The following is a 22,157-nucleotide window of genomic DNA, read 5'->3' on the forward strand; positions in this document are numbered from 1 at the left end:
AATAAAGTTATACTTTTAATAATGTAAAAGATATAGTATTAGAATGAGCCATAATTTATCGAAACTACTGAGTTCAAGATGACTAACTTTGCAAAATGTCTTAGAAGAAGTAATATTCTTTCTTTTTAGATAAGAGAAGTTTTTACAAATATAACTTTTACATTTGTGAAAAATGTTTATTTGTAGTTCTGTGGTTTTATTTTATCATTATTCTCATTGCAAAATCTAATAATACTGAATGCTGAATTTTAAATATGATCTGTTTATCATATCCATTCTTTAAAATAAAAATTATTGAAAAGTGGTAGATGTAATACTCATAAAACGGCTAAAAAAATTCTTATTTAGACTTTTAAATTAAAGGGCTATGGATTTTAAAAACTGAAAACATTGTTCTGTAAGGGAACACTGTTGTTATTTTTCCTATTGAGTAATCGTGGACAATTGGGGATTTAGAAATAATTTTTCTTTTATTCTAAGTTAGGTTTCGAAATTATAATTTTTTCACCTAGAATGCTAATCTTAATTATATTTTACGTAAGTGTCAAAAGTTTCAAAGCAATATTTATTGACAAATATTTCAAATTCCATCAACACTGGTGGCTTCTGCAATAAAGAGTCTATTTTTAAAAGGTGAGTCATTAAATGAAATAGTGTCAGTTAAACTAGAGGATAAATGAAGGGGCTCTTACTAGACAGAAAAAAGATGTGTGTTTTTGTATCATTTAGTATCGTATGGGGAAAAGAACAGGTACCTAAAAAAAGATACACTTTTAGAGAAATAAATCTTTTTGATAAAGAAAAATAAATTAAAATGCAAATTCAACCGAAATAAATTTGATAACAATGTTTTTATCGAAAAAAAAAACACTTTCTTTAATATGAGTAGAAGTAAAAATAATTTTTTTATTTAAATTATTTTCTACTTTTTAATATTTTAGGATACATTTTTGTAGATATTATGGCATTCTGGAATTAACATTTTATAAAATCCATTAAAAAGTGGCTTTATTAGTATGGGTTAAAAATTTAATTATACTATTTGATGGATCGATAATTAAGTTCTGAAAAATGAAAATCATGTATTTGTCATCTAGAAAATGCAAATGCATAAAATTTAAAAAGCTTTGATCGATCGAGTACACACTTCCATATTTGGATACAAAAAACAAGTTAAATAGAAGCACTCACTAAAAAAAATTAACCCTCCAAGATGTTTCCAAAAATATATAGACATTGTGAATTATTAATAATTAAGCAATTGAATAATTAAGAGTAGTCAGTCCAAATATTATTAATAGTAATCAATCCAATTTTATTCATTTATAATTCGGTATTTAAATATTATAAGCGATATAAAATTTCTTTTAACTTAAAAACCGGATGGTACCTCTATTATGAAATCAAAATTCAAATGTATTAAATGACTAATGAGTTCCAAAAATTATAAAACTGTATTTTGTCATCGAAAACACATAAGTATGCAAAATTTCAAAGTTATAATCTATCAACAGGAAAGTTAAAAAATTAATTACGAAATTCTATCGTACAAGCATGGAGTTAACGAAAGAAAAAAAAAGGACGATTTCTGGTCTCTTATATGAATATGATCGCTGTTCTATATGTTTTATATTTCAAATGTATAAGTTAATATGTTCTAATTTATTTAATATATAACTCATAAGAGTATCAAAGAGACATTTTAAATTATTTTAATTTCTACAGTTTACCTCAAAGTAGACTGTAGAAATTAAAACAACTTGAAATGTCTCTTTGATAACTATTATAAGTTTTATATTAAATAAATTAGAACATATTAACTTATAGATTTCTATTCTTGCCAATATGAGTTGCTATATTAATCAAGTATTGTCATGGATAAGCATTTTGTTGCTTTTTAACATTGACTATGAAAACGTATAGGTATAAAATGTCTCTTTTTTTATCAGAACGAGATATAGTTGTCGTCACTATTAATAACTTTTGCAGTGAAAAGGAAACCTACTGAACCATGAAAAATCTCGACGTTCTCGAAAGTGCGAGAGCCGGAACATAAGTTCACTGGAAAACACGGTTGGGAGAAACGCAGTAAACAAAATTTGATTTTTCCAGTTTCGCAAAAAAGGAATAAATAAATTTCTGAAAGAGATAACTATGAATGGGCTTATCTTTTTAAAATTAATAACATATTAACGCATATAATTTTTATTTAAATTAATTTTTATATAAAAAATTTGGATAACAAATCGAAAAAATAAATTAAATATTTTCTGGTTCATTTAATTTTTAAGGATGAAAAAAACTCTTATTATCATTTAAGAAAATAATTATCTGAAGAAGTTAAATCCATCTATTTTTCTCCCCAACAAGCAATATTTTGAGTAATATATATATATACAAAATTAAAATAGAAATATAATGTCTACTTTTATTTCATAAAATGGATAGGCATCTCTTATTCTTTGCGTGTATTTTTATATCATAATGAATTACAATATTTAGAAAATTGTTTCATATTATTTATCAATAATAAAGAATTCCCTAATTATATTTTTGTTATAATAGTCGGATCAGCACAATGAATCTGAAAAATAATAACGAATTTTTATAAATATCAGTGCTTTAAAATTTCGTTTTATAATTTTGTACCTTCAAGCTAAAGAAACCGCAAGTTTCATGAAATAATTGTTTTAGAAAATAATACGTGCCACTGGTAAATAAAATTCTGTTAAATGATTGTTAAATGAAAAAAAAATCTATTTAGACATTTCCAAGAGATTTATCGCCCGAATATTCTCTTAAGATCATAATACCGCGACTTAAAGCATCAGCAATTTCTTTAAGGAGGGAATTATCTTATATTAAAAAAATGAATTGTAATTAATTAATTACTAATTGAATGCTTTAATTAATTATTAATTAAAACGAATAAGTATTCTATATAAAAAAGAAATTTAATCAAATCAAATCAAATTATTTTAAATAAAAGAAATTAGTGTTTTGAAATAACTGCAGAATAAATTTTTTAAACCATTGACAGTTCCCAAAATATACAAAAAGAATGTCCTATCTTGACATTGTAGTAGATATTCCTTAGAATTGTAGACTCTAGGCTATTCGGTCTTAATAAAAAATATTTTTTCTAACTAAAATTAAGAATAATTTATTTTACCAAGATGTTGGGCTTCTTCAAAAAATGAAAACTGTCAATTTGGGCATTTTCATTTAAGATATTTTCCATATTAATGTCAAACAATAAAGTAAATTTAAATAATTTTTAAAAAGAATCAAGCCTACGCTTGACTTTAATACTTTATTTTTAAAGCGTATGCTTCATACCGCAATGTACTCATGATTTCAAGTTTTGGGCGGCAAGGTTTGACATATTTATGCATGCAAAAATAATCCTAAAAATCATTTTAAAGTAACATTAAGATTGGTCTTAAAATGTGTGCGATATTTTGACTATTGGATTTCCTTTTTAATTTCTCGTATGTGAAGTACAGAGAAAATGTTAATCGACCAAAAATTTGAACGAGAAATTTTGGCGGATATCGGCAGAAAAAAAAAAGAGTTCGAAATAATGGGAATTATGAATGAATATGAGAGGGTTTTGTATAAAAAGAATATTTGATAATATGGGTTTCGCATTAAATGTGCATTAATAATTTCAGTTTTTTTAATCCAACTACTCATTTGCCACAACAGTCCAGATAGTTAAAATTCTTCTACTTTGATATTAGTTGGTAATTTAAATTGAAACATATTCTAAATTTCATAAATGTTTTTCAAAATTTTTTCTGGTTTTTCCTACTTAAAATTTCATCCAGGTTCTTCAATTCTTTTTTTCAATTCAATGAAACATTGTGATTCCATTTGTGAGTTATTTTGTTCGTTGTGCTTAAGTCCACACGCATTTACAAGATTAAAAAATCTCAAAAAAAAAAAAAAAGATTGGAATAAAACGGAAAACTGTATTTTACTAATCGGTTTGCAAAATGATTTAATTTTCTGCTTATTTAAAATCTGTAATAGAAAAGTCCAACAAAATCTATAAAGCTGGGTGGAGTTAAAAAAAATATTTCCAACCCTTTGGTCCGCATCATTGCCAGATTCCCAAATTTATTTCGGCATCAAACAATTCAGACAAATTTTCCTCAATGTTTAAATAAATTTATCGTTATAGGAAAAAAAGAAAAAAAAACTAAGCATTATTATAGTTTACTATTCCTACTTGCACTAAGATACATGGAAGAATCTGCATGATCGGACAGCAATTGCAGGAACTAAGAATGAAGCCTGAGGCCCTCACCAGCCACTATATAACCCCTCCCGTAGAAGACACATCTCATCATCGGTAGGGGTTAATTCCCCGACATCATTTCTGTACCTATCAGGGTGGAGAGAATCAACGACCTTTCCGGGAAGCTTCCTATCCCTATGTTTGAAGTGACCCCCCCCCCACCCCGTGAATTAATAGGCCTATGCATGAATAAAATTTGGCTCTTAGATCACAATCTTCCGAATTTATTCTGTTTTAACGAAAGTTAAGGAGTTGAGGTTTGCAATTTTTATTATTACATATTTACATTGATTCATAATATTCTCCTTTCAGAGGGAGGTTATTGCTTACATTTTCTTTCAAAATTAGTTTTATATTTTCTTTTAATAATTTTTATTTTATAATTAGCACTGCATTTTTTTTCTATAAGTGAATCACTACTTGTTTCAATCTGATTTTAATGATTTGTTTTGATTTGACTGCTCGTGGACATTATCGATAGAAAAGATTTGACTGAATGAAACAAAACTTTTAAAATTACTGTATATTTTCATTTAAAGTGAACTACAAATAATAAATTTTTATTTATTTATTAAGTACTCTGCCTAATGTGCATATGGTATTTTCTACTATAACTTTCGTTAGTTAATCTGTGAAAATCAGAGATGCGATATTGTTAACAGTATAATAGCCCGTATAAACATGCACATTTTCTAGTATGCTAGCACTTTTCTTAGAAGATATTCTATCAGAAGACCAGTAAAGATTATTCACGTTTCAGATTTTATATTTTAAGAGTTTTTTTTTTTTTTAATATTTTTAAATATACGATAGAAGCCACAAATAATCTCGAACAAGATTATCTCATTCCAATTGTTTAATAACAATCATTTTACAAAAATGTTTTTATTTATAAGTGATGATGAATGAAGAATGAAACGGTCTTTTCATAAGGCACGTATAAAGAAAAAATATTCATTTCGTGAACTAATTAGAGAAAATGAAAATGATAAAGAAATAGAATTGAAATCTGGTCAGAAATAACTAATTTATGCTTTAGTACGTGGCTGGAAATGAAATAATGTTTGCATTTAAAAATTCTTTTGTTTATGGATAATTGATGATGGAATTCTTAATAAAACTTAGCATCACAATATTTCATTGTTCTTTGAATATTTGAGGGGAAAATAATTTTGACTTTTCATTCTTTGCTGTCAAATAAATAAAAAGACGGCATAGCATCAATCTTCGTAAAAGCTCGTTTACGAAAGTATGACATTTCTAGGTGAATATTTTTATATGTCATGAAATTTTATGTACTTTTTATGGATTTTTATAGACATATTTATTATTGAGCTTTAATAATTATTTATGATCGAACGTTTAAAATTAGAAAAAAAATGATTATTTACTTAATAAAGTATGGAAACTCAATTAAGGAATTCTTTCTTATCAAATAATTAAATCGTATTTACTTCCTTGATTGCATTCATCAAATCAAATAAATTCATATAAACTCAACTTCCATCGTTGTTTCTTTTTAATGAAATTTTATTCATATAAATTTCTTCTTCCAGTCTCATTTCTGATGTGCCCATGATTTGATCTCAATTTCTTAATTAACTATATTTTTAATCATAATTCAATGGTATAGCCAGCGAAATTATGAATTTATTAAATGTATATATCCGCTACTTTTTGGCATTAGAGTTTCTTTCATTAAATTATGATTCCTTTCTCATAAATTTGCAATCATCCAAATATGAAAAACATGTTCATGATAAAATTTGAGGTTTATGCTTACAGTTTTTGCAATGTGATTGTGCTTCTCAAATTATGTGGCAAATTTTAAGATTAGGTTTAGCATGCAAAGTTAATCCTCTTCACAATAGGATATGAGTTCGGAAAGCACACAGAATAAGTCACGGTTCTTCACAATAGAGTAATTTTTTTTCAGTTAGCTTCAGTGAATTAACTAAAAGAAAATGAGTATATTTAATAAAACTTTATAGTATATGTTCACACAAATTCACAAATTAGAACAATACAATTGCACAACAATAACATGCCAAGCGTGTAAAGCCTCGGCCAGTAAGTCCTTTGAACACTTTTTTTAAGTATTCAAAAAATTTGTTCTGCATTCTGCTTAACATGTTTCAGCCATACTGAGTAATGGTAATCTGCAAATGGGCTTTCTTTTTTATTATTTTAAGATTATTCCATTATTGTTTGCCTAAAGATTGTCTTAAAGCCCATTGTAGATTAACATTTCAAACAAGTATAAACTTTCAGTAATCAACCAATCGCCCAAACACGCCCAAAATTTTCAAATTACGCTTTGACGGATTTGATCCTATCTTTGATGCAGATACACTATTTTGAAATGAAATGTTGAACTTAATTGTATCCATCTAGCTCTTCATATTATTATTAGTATTATAAAATGTGTTGGCACACAAATAAATAAACAGCCAAATTTCCTCAAAACAAATTTTATTGAAAATGTGAGAAAAATCTAGAAATTTCGTATTTAGATATTATTTCAAATTTCATCAATATAACTTAATGCATTTTTGAGTTATTTGTTCGGCAGACAGACAGACATAATTCCAAAAACGTACTTTTCTAATTCAAAATGATCAAAATGTTGAGATTCATCAAATTTCGTATTCCAATTTTTTTGGTGAATATAATACTTTTTCTTTGGATTCTGAATATATGAGAGAGTAATAATCATTAAAAAAATAAAGAAACAAAGATATGCATTTACGATTTTTACCAAGACCGAGAGTTTGTCCCAAAAATAAACGAATTTAGTTTTCCACTCTTCACATACTGGAATTAACACGTCATTGATTCAGAAGCATTGGAGTTTGTACGAGACAAACTGGATTTCAAATTTTGCTATTATTATTTCTGCGTTATAAATCGCGTAATGAAATTATAGTTCTGTTACATATTTAACTTTTATATAAAGTACATCATTTGCTGTGATGATGTGGTATTTAACCATTTTTCAGAATGACAACGTCGATCATCTAATGTTAGTGAAGAAAAAAACTTCATTAAAAAATTTTGATCCTTCATTTATTTATTAAAAGGCGTAAATGTATACCTTTTTTTTTATTTCGTTAATGATTTTTTTTAAAGTGCAAAAATATTTTACAAAATAATAGAATTATAAATTATTTTTCGAAGTAACTGGATTGGATAAACGGTTTTGCACTGATTTATGGTTGATTAAATAATAACAATGAAAGACAATAGAATTTCAGTTGGCAAAAAATTTCGAGGGTTAAACCCTTCCTTTTAATAAACGAAAATATTGAAAGGTATCGAAATATCTTAGTCATTATCGGATGGAAATGTTCAGTAATCTATAAAACATGTTTGAAGGGAAAACATAATGTTTTATGGATGAAGTATTTTTGTATGACATGTCTGATTTTAGCTCTTATGTATTACGAAACTTAATACAGTTTCATGCATTAAACATTTAAAAATAAATTGTCAAATATTTACGCCATTTCTTTGAGTCAGTTGCATTAGCAAGTCAGTTACATAAGCAAAAATCTCAATATGCCGTAAGTTTACTTGGTAAATATGTGAAAATAGGTTCATCAAAATACTTTTAAAATAGAATACTCATAAAGGAAAATGAAATTACTAAACAGGATAATATCAACTTGTTCCATTATTTGTATGCATATTCGGTTTCTTGTGAGAAAATAAGTATATTATGCAAAGCTGTATTCGGTATCAGTATTTTCTTTTTGATACTGCTCATTTCCATTGCCAAAGTACCATGGATAAGGCTGAAACGTAAAATGCTGTTGATTAATATAGATTTTTTTTTTTACTTTCTCATATATGAAGTATAGATAAATTATTATAATCATCAAAAAGTCGAATTCAAGATTATGATGAATCTCCACGTTTTAGAGGTCCCTGAATCTGTTTGTGACAAAGGTAACTCAACAATTCCTTGAGATAAACGGATGAAACTTAGTATGCAGTCATTACTCTAAATTTTTAGATTGCAAATTTTGAGCAAAATCATTCAGACGAAGTCTGTCTGTTCAGCGGTTCAATTATAAGTTAACACGATAATTGCAGAAGGAAGAGAACAAGATTTCCATTAACTTTATCAAATTTTCAGGTAATTTTTAAACACTTTTTTCTAATTTCAAGCAAGAACGATAAAAATACCTTCATCGATTAATTTTTAATTAATTGTTTTCCAGGTGAGTATGATTTTTTTTTCTGATCCAGTTAGGGAAAAATTCACATTTTCCCCTGATGAAAGTCTGGTTTTTCATCGATTTGGCATGTTGCCAAATTAGGAAAACGGAAAAATTAAGAAATTTATATATTAAAACATTTATATAGACGATAAAGCTTACCGAATTAGTTAATCGGCGTTTGGCAACGACTTGCAAATTTTGATTGTGTATGTGGTTACATTCGCGGAATGACTAGGACAACGACCTCTGTTTAGTAAGATGCATAGAAAAAAATAGGCTTAAATAACGCAATTTCAATTATAAACTGAATTTTAAGCCAAAATGCCTTAATATTTTTGAATTCGATAAACTTCAACAGTGTTTATATAACCTTAAATTTGACATACTTTTTACGGTATACGAATTGGATACGCCAATCACGGTAAATCCGTGATTGGCGTATCCAATTCGTTGAAAAAAAAACTAATAATATATAAATCTTGTACACTATTTTCAGCATAATAAAATAGAAAAAGAAAATAGCAAGAGAAAATAATATTACATCATCCAAATTGTTTAAAATATCCTAAAGTGGCTTGTTTTTCAGTTTGCTAATTTTTTTTATTTCACCATCTCATCTTCTTTTATTCTGATGCAGCGTTCGAGAATGAACCCTTCAATGGACGTGGAGGATCTAAAGAAACGATATTGCGGTCGCTTGCAGCATTCCCTCTTCCTGTCACTTCTGCTCATCTGCATCTTCTACGGGGCGGCCTTCTTGCTGCTGGTCACAGTCGTCTACCCACACGTGAGTTAATCTCCCTCTCTAAATCTCATTGAAATCCCTCAAATATAAAATGGAATTCTGTGAATACTAAAAACTGCATATAAAGTTTTGCAAAGGGAAAAATTCTATAAAATTGAATTTTGTACTGACTGAAAAATGCATTTAAAGTTTTGCAAAAAGGGGAAATCTATAAGGTTTATAAAACAGGCTCTTTATGCTAGCTCCAAATAGAGCGAATGTAATTTAGAAGCGTCCAACAACAATAAATAAATATTTATTGTAGCAGTTGCATTACTCTTATCTTCTCTTTTGGATACTAGATGGCGATGCCTGATTAGGCCATCCCATATGCCATCCCATAGTGCATTGCGATTGTAATTAGAATGAGATGTGACGCTGGACTGTGAAGCCACGCGTGTGAATGTTTTGTGTTTGTGCTTGTTTAGTGTGTGAATGTGATTATTAAAAGAAATGTTCCTAAAAACATTCGCCCTGTTGCTTCCTGCATGGATCTTAATAATCTACATTCCACCACACATTTTGTAAGAAAAAAGCAAGAAATGATACTGTTATATATATGATAAAGAATAATTAATTTTTTTTCATCCGATATCATATAATTGGAAGTGCTGTCAGTTCTTTTGAAATATTTATATATTGAAATAATATTATGCTAACAACAAATACTGAAAGAAGATTTTTTTAAATTGGGTATTAAGTTATATAAAAAATTTTCAAATCTTAAAGACTGTTATCTATAAATTCTATTTAAAGAATAATTTTTAATCATTGCTTCTTTTGAAAATTGTTTTTCTTTTTATAATTTAAAAATTTAGCGAAAATGAATAATTTGATATTTTTTACTTTTGAACTTACGGCCGATTAATAAAATATTTTATAATAACTGAATATTTAGCAACAGTTTTCTAAAAGTAAAAGTAAAAAAAAAATGCTTAAAATAAATAATGTGCACTCATTCTTCTTGTTTTATATTCAGCTTACATGTTTTATAGCATTTACCCTGGTATGAAACTTCACACTATAATTGCTATACTAACTCCACTCCTTTGAAGCAGTTAGCCCACAGGTGGACTCGGTTGTAACTTTCACCCTATCAATAACATGCACTTCATTGGTTTAGATCCAGTTAAACCTATTCTACTAACACAGGGTGATCACGAATTTATGATAAAAGTTGATGCAGGGCAGTGCGATACAATCGTTTATTAGATAGGCATATATGGCCATAAGTGACATGGGGTGAGGCATAAACATAGCAAATGAGCCATTAGCGTCGTTCGCAAGTGCAGTGTTTACAATAACTGTTCAAAACGGTGCCCACCAACAATAATACTTGCTTGACAGCCGTTGGTAAAGTGGTTCACCTAACGGTTCAAAGATGTCAGATATTTCGTACTCACACACAACAACTACGGATTTTCGAACAACGAAATTTTCTTCTGAGTCAAATGGAGTTGCATAAACAAGACTCTTCAGATGCCATAAAAAGTAACCGAAGCTGTATAAATCAGGAAATTCGGGTGGTCAAAGAGCTCATTCACCTCGCTCAGTTCATCGCACCCCAGAACTCTTTATTCTCTTTTCTTCCATCTCTTACTTTCTGTGCTAGAGTTTCACTGCATCCCTTGTAATCGTACATTCCTGTAAAATAAATGCTTGTTACGATGTTCTACATCAACTTCTAAAGTTTATATCCTGAATTCGGGATCATCCGGTGTATGAAGACAAGAAATGGAAAGTGTAGTAAGTATCAAAAACATTTTTCCTAGTGTAAATCAAAGTAAATATCAAGATCTTCTACTTGTACAGCAATATCCAGCGCACTCTATCGTAATGAGTACCTTGAACATGTTATCGTGGGCCGCGATGGCCTAGTGATAAGATTCTTCAAAACAAGGGAATTCCAGGCTCGAAGTTCGATTTCACCGAAGCACCGTCGTGTAATCAGAACTAAACACGCTAAATCTATTGAAACCAAATACCTTCCCACTGGTTGGCGCAGTATGGCCAAAGATGGCTCTTGAGCCATAAAACTAAACCAAAACCTTCCCACTGGTATAGCGCGGACGTTTAGTGAGGGGGTGGGGGAGTTGGAAGCTCTAAGGATACAAAACTCATAATTATGAGTTTCGTCCCACAATTACCTTAGTGTTTCTTCATAATGGTATGCCAATATAACTTAATTAAATGGTCGGAATAGAGAATGTACTAATTGCTGTGATTTACCACGTGATCAATATTTACTGTTAATTATATTTCATTTGGAAAAAAACCCACTAAGATTCAAAATATATGAAATTTATTTTTCGCTCTCCTGCAAATTAATTTCATTTACAAGAGATTTCAATTTAGCACTTACTTTATTTTTCTTTCCATTGTATATAATTAAAATGTATGTAATTAAAATAAACAGGAAGACCAAAGAATCAGTCACTCAACCCCATAAGCTGTCGCCAATTTATCCACTGACTTATCCTATCAAATTTTATTTTTTATGTGAAAACATATGATCCCTAGATCAGTCATTAATGATTGCCTGCCTTATGCATTTTCCATTTCAGAGAGAAATTTCAAAAATACTAATTCATGGCACATTCTGTATGAGAAAACCCAGTTTTATTTTGTATGAAAGTTCAATCTACCTGGATATAATAATACACTCATTACTTAATCGGCTCAACCCGGCCTTGCAAGTTCAATATTAATGCACCGGTTTGGGGCCGGTTCTTCTTCGAGCGGGGATTTCAGGATGCAGAGCTAGAACATCTTTAATGATAATATACTTTATATCTGATATCCCTCATTTGAAAAAGATACCGGCTCCTAACCGGTCCGTTAATATAAAATATTCGCAGTTGGGTTCGGCCAGGTCAGTAGTGAAAGGGTTAATGGTTGTCTACCTTCCATCAATGCTTATCATTTTCAGCGGATATCGAAAAACACTACTTCATTATAATTCTGAGTTTTTGTTTTAACTTCTGGTTTTTTATTTTATATACAAAGTTTATAACATATGGATCCGTCATTAATTAATCTCTATCCTATCTTCAATTTTAAAGGAAAGGAAGTAACAACAACAACAAAAAACTTTGACATAACATTTAGATCCGAACCAATGAACCCGTTTCTCCAATTAATTTTGTCACTTTGAAATATAATTGACTGATCAAAATTTTTCATAGAAATAGAAATCGCCGAAATCGACTCAGTACTTGTGACTGGGGAACTGTTTCTTTGGTTTTGTGAATAATTTTAAAATTTTGAATAGTGGACAAAATTTGGTTGCTAGCAGTGGCTAGTATGTACCTGAAATTAAATTTTCATCGTAAAAGGATTATTATTTTTTTAGATGGCTTTAAAAACCTCTCAGGTGGTATTCGATAACAAATTTGGAAATTATATCGAATTGAATAGAATCCAGTTTATATAATTCATCTTCATTGCATGTTGTCATTTTATCTGAGTCATGTTGAGCAACCTTTCGTTCCACTATGGCAGTAATAGCCAGAAGATTTCACCCAAAAAGTTTTTCTTTCCCTTAATTAATGGAATGGGGCTCACTCAACGAGTCAGCGGGGAGCAAGGACTCTCCTTTTCCGAGTTCCCTATTTCTCGAGTACCCTAAGGATGGAGAAACTATCCCGCTGTGGCCGTTTCGAATGGCCTCAGACGAATTGGTCCAAGGCCGCAGGTATCCTTAATCTCCAAATACATAACGCTTAAAGAGAGACATAAACCCCCACATGTGTCTGCTTCGTCTTTACTTTATGGGTCACTCGAAATTTTAGAAGAGAAAATAAACAAAATAGCATCCCTCGTTAGATGCAGCTGAAAATGATTATCAACTCGCTAATGAAGAATATTTTAGGTGGTTTAATAGACGTCTAAAAGGTGATGAATGTTCAGAAATGCACGATTTTATTTATTTGTTTTTCCATAAATGAATTACCAATCTAGAAGTTTTTTTTTCTTTAAAAAAAATGGGATGATAAAATACTAGGCATAGCATAATGTTATCGAATTAGACATTTACGGTGCAAGACATTTTTAAAATTAAGTTTTTTTAATCGCTTAGTTAATTTCAAAAGAATGCTAAATAAAACAATATATTTAATAGCTTGAAAGTTTCAATTTTTATTCAAATTGAAACTTTCAAGCTATGTTAGGTAGGTAGTTAATATTAAATACTAAAGGTAGTTTTTATTAAATACTGGGTTGCCTTTATTTAAGATTAAGTTCCGATTGACAATTTATGAATTGGATTTATAATTTTGTCACCCTTTTTTTCATTCAAGTGTATTTAAAAATTGAGCATCAAACACAAAATCTCTATGTATGTAAAATTCAACATAATGTGAAGAATGCGTAGTATGTAATCTATTGTATGCAGTGTAACAAAGATACAACCTAAGGATTGTGCTTTTTTCTAGATCTTTTATATAGCCAAACGTTTTATTCCCAGATGAGTAGTTTATTTTTTTGCGGTCTTAGGTTGTAAAGGCAGTACGTCGAGAAGAACGTATTGTTTCATATATATAACATTTATATCGATTAATCAAACATAATTTTTAGGAAAGTTCATAAAAGCTCGGGATTCCAAAGTTTTCTGAATAATAAAAATCATTCGAAATGACTAATGTTTTTCTCAGAATTCCAGAAATTTATTTTGTACAAAAAGTAAAATTACGTATTTTTTCAAAATGGTCATGTCATAGTTTAATGCAAGAGAATAATTTTTATACAATAAAACTCATCTTCGGGCATCTTCACTTCACCAACCAGTTCGGTAAATAATAATTTAAATTCCACAATCGAAAACTGAATCATATTCTTATCCATGATCTTCTAAAAGGCCAGTACTACCCCATAGTTATTAGTTCGATAGATTGAATATTTCTTGTTAGGAAAGCTCTTTTGAATTCTTTTACGAATTCAACGGTTGGATTATAAATTAATCGAAACAATTTTGTTCCTCCTCTACCTGCGTAGTTTTGTTTAAAATGGCTTTTAATGGATAAAGGGCGTCAAGAACAACTGAAATATCACTGGGTCCCGTAATGCTTTGCTGGGCGGGATTCAGCGTCGTTCAACCTTGGACTCATCACAATTAAAGCCAGTAGAAATGTTTTCCAAATGAAAGCCCTGGGCAAAGATGCTAACTGTGACTGTAATTAATCTACTCCGAAAGGAGTTGTGCTTGCTGGAAATTAAACATTCAAAGTTCGTCAGAAAGAATGATCAAGAGCTAAACTTTCTTTTTGGCAATTCACGTTACCCGTTCACTTATTCGAATAGAACTTTGAATAAATTAACAGCATCGTTTTGTTGGAGGGCCTTCTGAAAGAAAGGGTTTAGCAGAGTTGCTGCTCGAGGCTTTTGTGAGAGAGAAATCCTTTTAGAGAACTCGTGGCGGATAGGATTATCTTCAGTCTAATTAGTTCATACAAAGCAGAGTTTATGGTTTTGTAATGACATATTTACATAATAGTCGCGATAATGCATGGCTGAAGTTCCAGTGTTTGCTATTTATCGTAGTTCCTTTGCACACAAAAGCTTTCCACGGGGAGTCATTTACTTTAATGCATTAGTTTAATAAGCAAATCTTATCAATTTGCTTCGAAATACATCTTCATACATGGTTGTTAATAAATGGAACTTAAATACTCTTGAAATACTAATGGAACTTAGTGATACTCTTGATAATGACCATTTTTAAATTTTAAATTTCAAGAAAATTAGCATATGCATAAAATTTATTCAATTAGCATATACATTTAATCATTAATGAAAATTTGAATTTCAATGAAAGAGATTGAAAAAGGAATGAATTCTTTCTATTGTCTTTTCTGTAATTGAAGTCAAAAATCGTGTACTATGAATGACTGGGAAATATTTGAAGAATATGTAGAATTAAATTCTAGTGATTTATTAGAAGATGTTATTGAAAGAAATTATCGAATATTGAATCTTGAGTTTTCTGATTATCTTCAAGGCTAAACTAGGCTTAGATACTAGCTCAAATTTGACACTAAACTGCGATATGTTATTTACAAACTTGCATCGTCAAAATTAAGATTTTTCTTGTTCCCTCTTTGAGTTTACCATTTTAAAAAAAAGATGGCAATAAAATTCCATTGCCTTTTAATATATCTGCGGTAACTTGATTTTTAAATGAATCCAGCATCTGACATAAATTTAGTTGATAATCAACCAAGTTATATTATTTTTTTTTGTTTCGATATTTTTCTCCGGTTTGTTTCAAAGATAATATCATGAAAAGACATCTTGTATCATTTAATCTCAGTTAAATCAGATAATACAGAATTTTAAAAATATTGTATCCTTGAGAAAATTAAAAGAAATTTGAGATCACTTTGTGACTAAAAAATGAGTCACTTTGTGACTAAAAATATTTAAAAAGGAAAATTCCACAGCATTTCCTAATCCATCACTCACTTCATTTCAAATTGAATATGCTTGCACCTAACTTAATTACAAGGCACTTGCTTCCGCAAATAGAAAGGTACTTTAATATCTTTTAAATTAGTTCTAGTACCTTCTTCTGTTCGAGGGGGTTTCCGAAGCTCTTTTTCTTTCTAACAGAACAATGCCCCATTTGAGGAAAAATTGCTTTTAAAAGCAGAAACTACTTAGTGTTACGAAGGAGATTCAGTTTGCGCCCTTTTAAGGACCTCTAATGAAGGCAAGGGCTCTCCATTGCGCCCCTTTACAAAGAGACGGTAATTGCATTACGTGGAGAAGAGCCTCCCAAAGTAGAATAATTTGGGGATTTCGTTTTTTTTTAATACCCCTCTACTTCCAGTGTTCTTACCAGTTTCGGCTTTCTTTCGAATGAATCTGAAGGACGCGAAACTGTATCACCTCTTAATGTGACTACTACTTTGCGATGCAAAGCTTGTTAAATTTTTTCAATTCAATATATCTTGTCAGGTGAAAAATGTTTTAAAGTTTCCATGTTCGCCTGGAATTTTTTTTTCTCCCTAAACCAAAATTTGAAACTAAATACAAAAATTAATTACTGATTAGTGATAGATAAAAGAAATTCAATTAAAAATAGGGAGTTTGGGGGTAGATTTGCTTATTAAAATCCGTTCACTTCTCATTAAAAACGAGTCTTTATTTATCTGTTTTTCATTAAACATGTCAGAATCGAGGAAATTTGTAAAAAGAGTTATTTTCGACAAAATACAAGAGATTATTTAAAATACAAACTGAATGAGAGCAACTTGAAAAATAATTTAGCTATTAATACTTATTACTAAATCTGTATTTTTTATGTATTTTATGTATATGTAAATGTATTTTGTTTGTGTCCATTTAAGTTTGTATTAAATTTGTACTTTATTGCAATATAAGCATTAAGGTTTATATATATATATATATAATATACACACAAGGTATCCCAAAAAATCAGAGCAATCGTTTATTCCCTTAATTATTACAACTAGCTACCAAATTAAACAAATGTATGAGAATACTTTTATCAACTTTTAAATAACTTTTTAATACTTTTAAACAATTTTTAATACTTTTAAACAATTTTTAATACTTTTAAACAATTTTTAATACTTTTAACTCTTTTAAATCAACTTTCAATGCTTTTGAATAACTTTAATACTTTTAAATCAAAAAGTTTGCGGAAATATCCGAGTGTATATATATATATGTATATATATATTCGCTTTTTTTACTATAATGGAGTGCGAGTTTAAATTTTCATGCAGTCTTCATAACACTGAGTATTTTTGTAAATATCTTCCAAAACTCCTACCCAATCGAAGATCGTCATTTCGGTGTTAAAAATTTTTAAGGTGAAAATATGATATTATTTCTATTAAAAGGATCTTCAGCGTTTACAGACCTTTCTAAGATATTAACAGCGAATTTGAAATGCAACTTACCACTTATACGATCCTAAATTCTTATTCTGATTTTAACGTATTAGAGATCCTGTTCACCATTTATTAAACCATTTGATTTATTTATTTTGAGACTAAGATTTGGTTAAAAAGAATTCATTAGATCAAAAATGATACAGCCAACTTATTTCTAAGCAGAAATAAAAGGAACACTGGAATCTGTATTTGATTTTTTTTTTGACGGAATTGTAGTATTTTATTTCTACTGAAAGTTCTGATTTTGAAAATATTAATTCCTTTTACTTTAAACTTAGTTAGTTACTTACTTTTTTCCTTTTCCTTTACTTTTTGCTATTAATTCCATTTAATTTCTATTTATATTCTCCCTATTGCATTATTAAAATAAGTATTTGTATTAACTTCAACATTATTTCAATTCAAAGAGATAGATTGATAAAAACCTCATTCTGTATCAAGTACAAAAAAAAAATTCTTGTATACTCAAGGGGGAAAAAATTTACTAATGATCTATATTTAGTTTGATTAAAAGTACTTTAAAAAGCTTTTATTATTATTATTTTTATTTTATGATTTATTATCATTTTTTTTTCGGAATGGGAATCGATACATTTCGACGAGTAACTTTCTCTCGGAATACTTTTGAACACTTTAATAAAGATACCGGTTTCGTTGTCGTTGAATGAGAAACGTTTGATCTTCTGAATCGTCGTTATAAAATTCTATTACATGTCCAAAGACTGTTCAACTATAACAAATCTTCGTATTTTCATCATATGAAGGCTCCAAATTCATCATAACTAAAGAAATTCGTCAGAAATTCGTTGAATTTAAAACACACTTGTTAACTCAAAATAGGAACCGAAACTGTAGCCTTTTATATCATTTACATTTGATTCATTAATTTTCTTTTCTTTGTAAAGGTAAGATTACATCCGCTATATGCTCGTAATAATGCATGCCGTGACACAGCTTGGAGTACCCTTTTTTAGCCTGAGTGGGCAGCTGATTAAATAGATCAAACTGAATGCCTTATTAACAAATGCAACTCGTCATCTGATTAAATGTAACTGCTGTTACCCAACCGTGTACCTCTCTCTCAAAGATATGTTAATAAAGCTCAGAAGTGGCTTTCAGGAGATTAGTAATTACATCAATTAATTAAATACAGATACTTGCTCTCCTTCTCAGGTAATCAGTTATGGTTTAAAATTATTAAAGGTAGCTACATAGAATTGAATTTTGTGAGAAAGTTAAGATAGCTGCAGATATATACTTTTATCTGAACACCAAATTACTTTTCCCATTCTAAATTACGAATATGCGATTTTAATTGCATGAAATATCAAATTTCTTTAAAAGAGGATCGTTTCATTATAAAAGTTTTTATAATATATTTAAAACCCCTATCAAAATTTATTAAATGAAATTATTTAAACTATGTGAAAAGAAGTAATGAAAATTAACAGCACAGTTCAGGGATGCATCGTATACTTGTGATACTCAGAATTTCAGAATAAGATTTAGTGATACTGATACTCTGTATCAGGTGTCTGTATATCAGGTACCTACTCCAACCAGCCCGAAGGCACACGACAAAATCTGAATGACCGGACCGCTGCAACAGCAACATTGGTGGGAACTGTGGTTGAATCCTAAGGGCCATCACCGGCCACAGTGCCACCCTTCGGAAATACGTCCCGTCATTGATGGAAGGCGACCGACCCCCACCTATCTCTGTCCCCAACAGAGTGACGAGAACCATCCATCATACCAGAAGCTTCTCCTCCTCAATTATGAGGTGCCTCCCCAGTGTCAGACTTTGTATCAGGTTGATGCTAACTACGTGGGACAAAAAACACAAACTACACAAAATGGATGCAAACTGAGAATATCACGTAGTTAGCATCAATTTTTAGACTTGATTGATAATTTCTCCGTCCTCATTATTTTTTTTTCAAATGGAATGATTATCACTATCAAACTAATAAAAAAACATTAGATTCATATAGTCTAGTTCTCCGTTTTAATTTGACGACTCTGAGCATATGTTATGCTTTTTAAACTTTTTACATATTCCATTCCCAGTCATAAATGTCCTTTATCCTATGTAATAGAGCATGTGTCACAGAAAATTTCTCTAGTTCTCCTATATTAATTACATCAGCAAAGCCTTTCCTTTCTTTTTATATACTACCCGTCAATCTTCGTCAGAATCAAAGTGTTGACATCATCAGCAAACGAAGCTTCCAACCGAAGGAGCGAGATCCAAATCTGGAATCGTATTTGTATCAGTATCAGCTATTAGTCGTAGTTAGGTCGACGTAGGTCGGTTTAGGTCGTGCACCAACTTAATACAAAAAGTGATATTTTATGGACATGAAACAAAAAAATTCGGATCATTTCACTATCACAAAACATAAGTCGACTCCACCCCCTTGATTATATTATGCACATGCTTTCTAATTGTATATGTATATTATTTCTTACCGTTAACTGGAATAAAATAGTTTCTAATGCATTTATTTATTTTTCATACTGTGTTTATTAAATATACATAATAGATGTGATTCTAAATGCATGCGTTTCTGCTTTAATCATTTTTTATTCGGAAAGAAGGGGTAATTCAAACAACAGAATTGTCGTTAGTATTGGAAATTTGGAAAAGATCCATACAGAAATTTATTTCGGATCTGAATTTTTATGATCACCTGGTGTCAGAGGAATAGCAGTAAGTAAATTTAATTGAAAGTTCATAAAAAAAAAGCTTTGAGCATGAGTTGAATGTTTAGAATATAGCAATTAAAAGGACTAAAATTTTTTTTTATTTTTAAAATAAAAACATAAATCCTTTTTTAATAAATGTATGTCGATATACCTAAAACCGAAAAAGAAAATTAAACTCATTCTATCGGTCTGTTAGATTTCAAAAACGTTTTTACTTTTTAATAATAGTTTTAAATAAAAAAATAACAATTAAAGTTATAGATAAATAATTTGGGTAGAAGTTATTGCAAAAGGGACTACTAATTCAATTAACATCTGGGCCCGGTATGCGAACTTATACTATCGTTATAAGTTATCGCATGAAAATAAGATGGAAGATTTATCACCACACCTTAATCAAAAATTACTCCCATTACCCCCATTAAGATGTATTGGATCGTCTTTAATTAGAAATAAGCTATAGACCACTTAATCAACGTTTGTATAGTTTGAAATCAAAGTTTTACTAATACGTTTATAGTTTACTGGACCATATTATCCACTGTTCTTTTACGAAATAATATTTCTAATTTAAACAGAACTCATTGTATATGAATAAAATACACAGAACCTCGTACAAAAATATTACGGAAGTTGAAATTATTTTAGAGATGTTAATCTGGCATAACTCCTTGACTTACAAATTTACTTCACTTCTTAATTAGATGATACTCGATTTGGGACATTTATTATTTTAATTACTATAATAATATAAAAGTATTTGAGATATTGAATTGTTTTTAGTCGACTTTTGCATTTTGAAGTACTTAATACTTTTATTTAATTGCAAATTAAAAAATTTTTAATTCAGTAATTCGATGTGCTTGTCAAATTCGTCATTGTATGCTAAGGGGATAATCATCCCGATTGATTATATTCTTCTAAAATATCTAGATATTTATTTAATCTAAATGAGATTCAAGTGGATGATCTTGAAACGCATCGAAATATAAAATGGTGAGATATTTTTCTATTACCAAACTGCTACATTAATAATTATTTCATAAAAAACTTCCTGTGTGGGGCAGCAGCATCTTATATCTACACGATATCAAACAGAAATACCACTATTGTATATCAGGAATGATGTCAACTTTGACTCATAATGAGCACTTGTTACCGTGCATGTTCGTAGACTTTGGGACGGATGTGAAGTGAGAGTCAAGGATGAAAATTCTTGCCGTCTCTCTGTACGCAGTCATTTTTGCTTCGTGTAATGAAAGTGCGGCCACAACATGGTGATTTGAATCTTCCCCGTGTACGCAGCTTTCGCAATAATGTTACCGGTTATCATCAAAAAAAAAAAAAAAAAAAGCAAATGCCGCGTCTCTCCGTGGAATGCGTAAAACCCATCTGTTATCTGTGCCTTACCGGTTGAGAAATTCATTAGCAAAATTAAGTCTCTGGATATATATTCAATAGCATCTGAACATATCGAAACTGGTACGGAAATATATGGCGAATAATGTTCCGAATTTTGTGCTAAACCTTAAATTCGACACACCCAGGAAGTATGAAACTCCGCATGCGTTTGCAACGTGATTCTAACCTAGCGCACCTCTGATACAACCATAACAACGAAATGTCACCGAAATGTCAATCACGATCGCAAATAGTTTCTTGAAATTTGCATGTCAAATCCTATAGAGTATCAAATTTCAAATAGCTTTCACTGTACATAACCAAAAACATAGACAGTAATATCTTCAGTATACATGCATTGCTTCTTTTACATTTTATCCATTCAAGTAATGAAGTTATACCATTTCGACTCAATCATCATGAGGAGTGTAACCTTTCACCGTTTCTTCGCATTTTCTTCGCCGGATGTAGAAGAGATGAGAGCAGTGAAGCGTCGAAGGAAAATTCGAAGAGACGTCAGTGTACGAAGAAGTTGTTTCTGATTTTGTGAGACGCTCCTGTTTTTCGGGTTTCTGTGTTAGGATCCTTTCGATAAAGACCGGTGGATTTCTGGAGTGGTCCCTGGAATAGCCGTTTTGAGCTAACAGCCTGTTAACGTCTTTTAGGTGTCTATTCTCCTATTTGATCGAAGAACTATTTCATGATTAAACTTTCAACTTTTGTGTGAATTTTGTAAATAATATTAACCAAGATGAGGAAAGTTGTTTTTGTCTACATATATAAGGCTGTAAATAAAAGAGTTGTTTGTTTACGCTACT

The 22,157-nt window shown here is 29.9% G+C and overlaps 1 protein-coding gene across 3 annotated transcripts in view; it reads left to right on the forward strand.

The window, feature by feature from the left end:
• Positions 1 to 22,157, forward strand: part of LOC129983791 (adenylate cyclase type 2-like) — a 355,856-nt gene that overhangs the window by 145,293 nt on the left and 188,406 nt on the right. For all 3 annotated transcript variants that reach the window (XM_056093421.1, XM_056093420.1, XM_056093419.1), the window contains one exon: positions 9,164 to 9,313. In XM_056093421.1, coding sequence (XP_055949396.1) covers positions 9,173 to 9,313 — 141 coding nt within the window. In that variant the 5' untranslated portion in view covers positions 9,164 to 9,172. The remainder of the gene's footprint in view (positions 1 to 9,163; positions 9,314 to 22,157) is intronic.

This window comes from Argiope bruennichi, chromosome 9 (genome assembly GCF_947563725.1).
Source record: "Argiope bruennichi chromosome 9, qqArgBrue1.1, whole genome shotgun sequence".
In the NCBI taxonomy this organism is placed as follows: domain Eukaryota; kingdom Metazoa; phylum Arthropoda; class Arachnida; order Araneae; family Araneidae; genus Argiope; species Argiope bruennichi.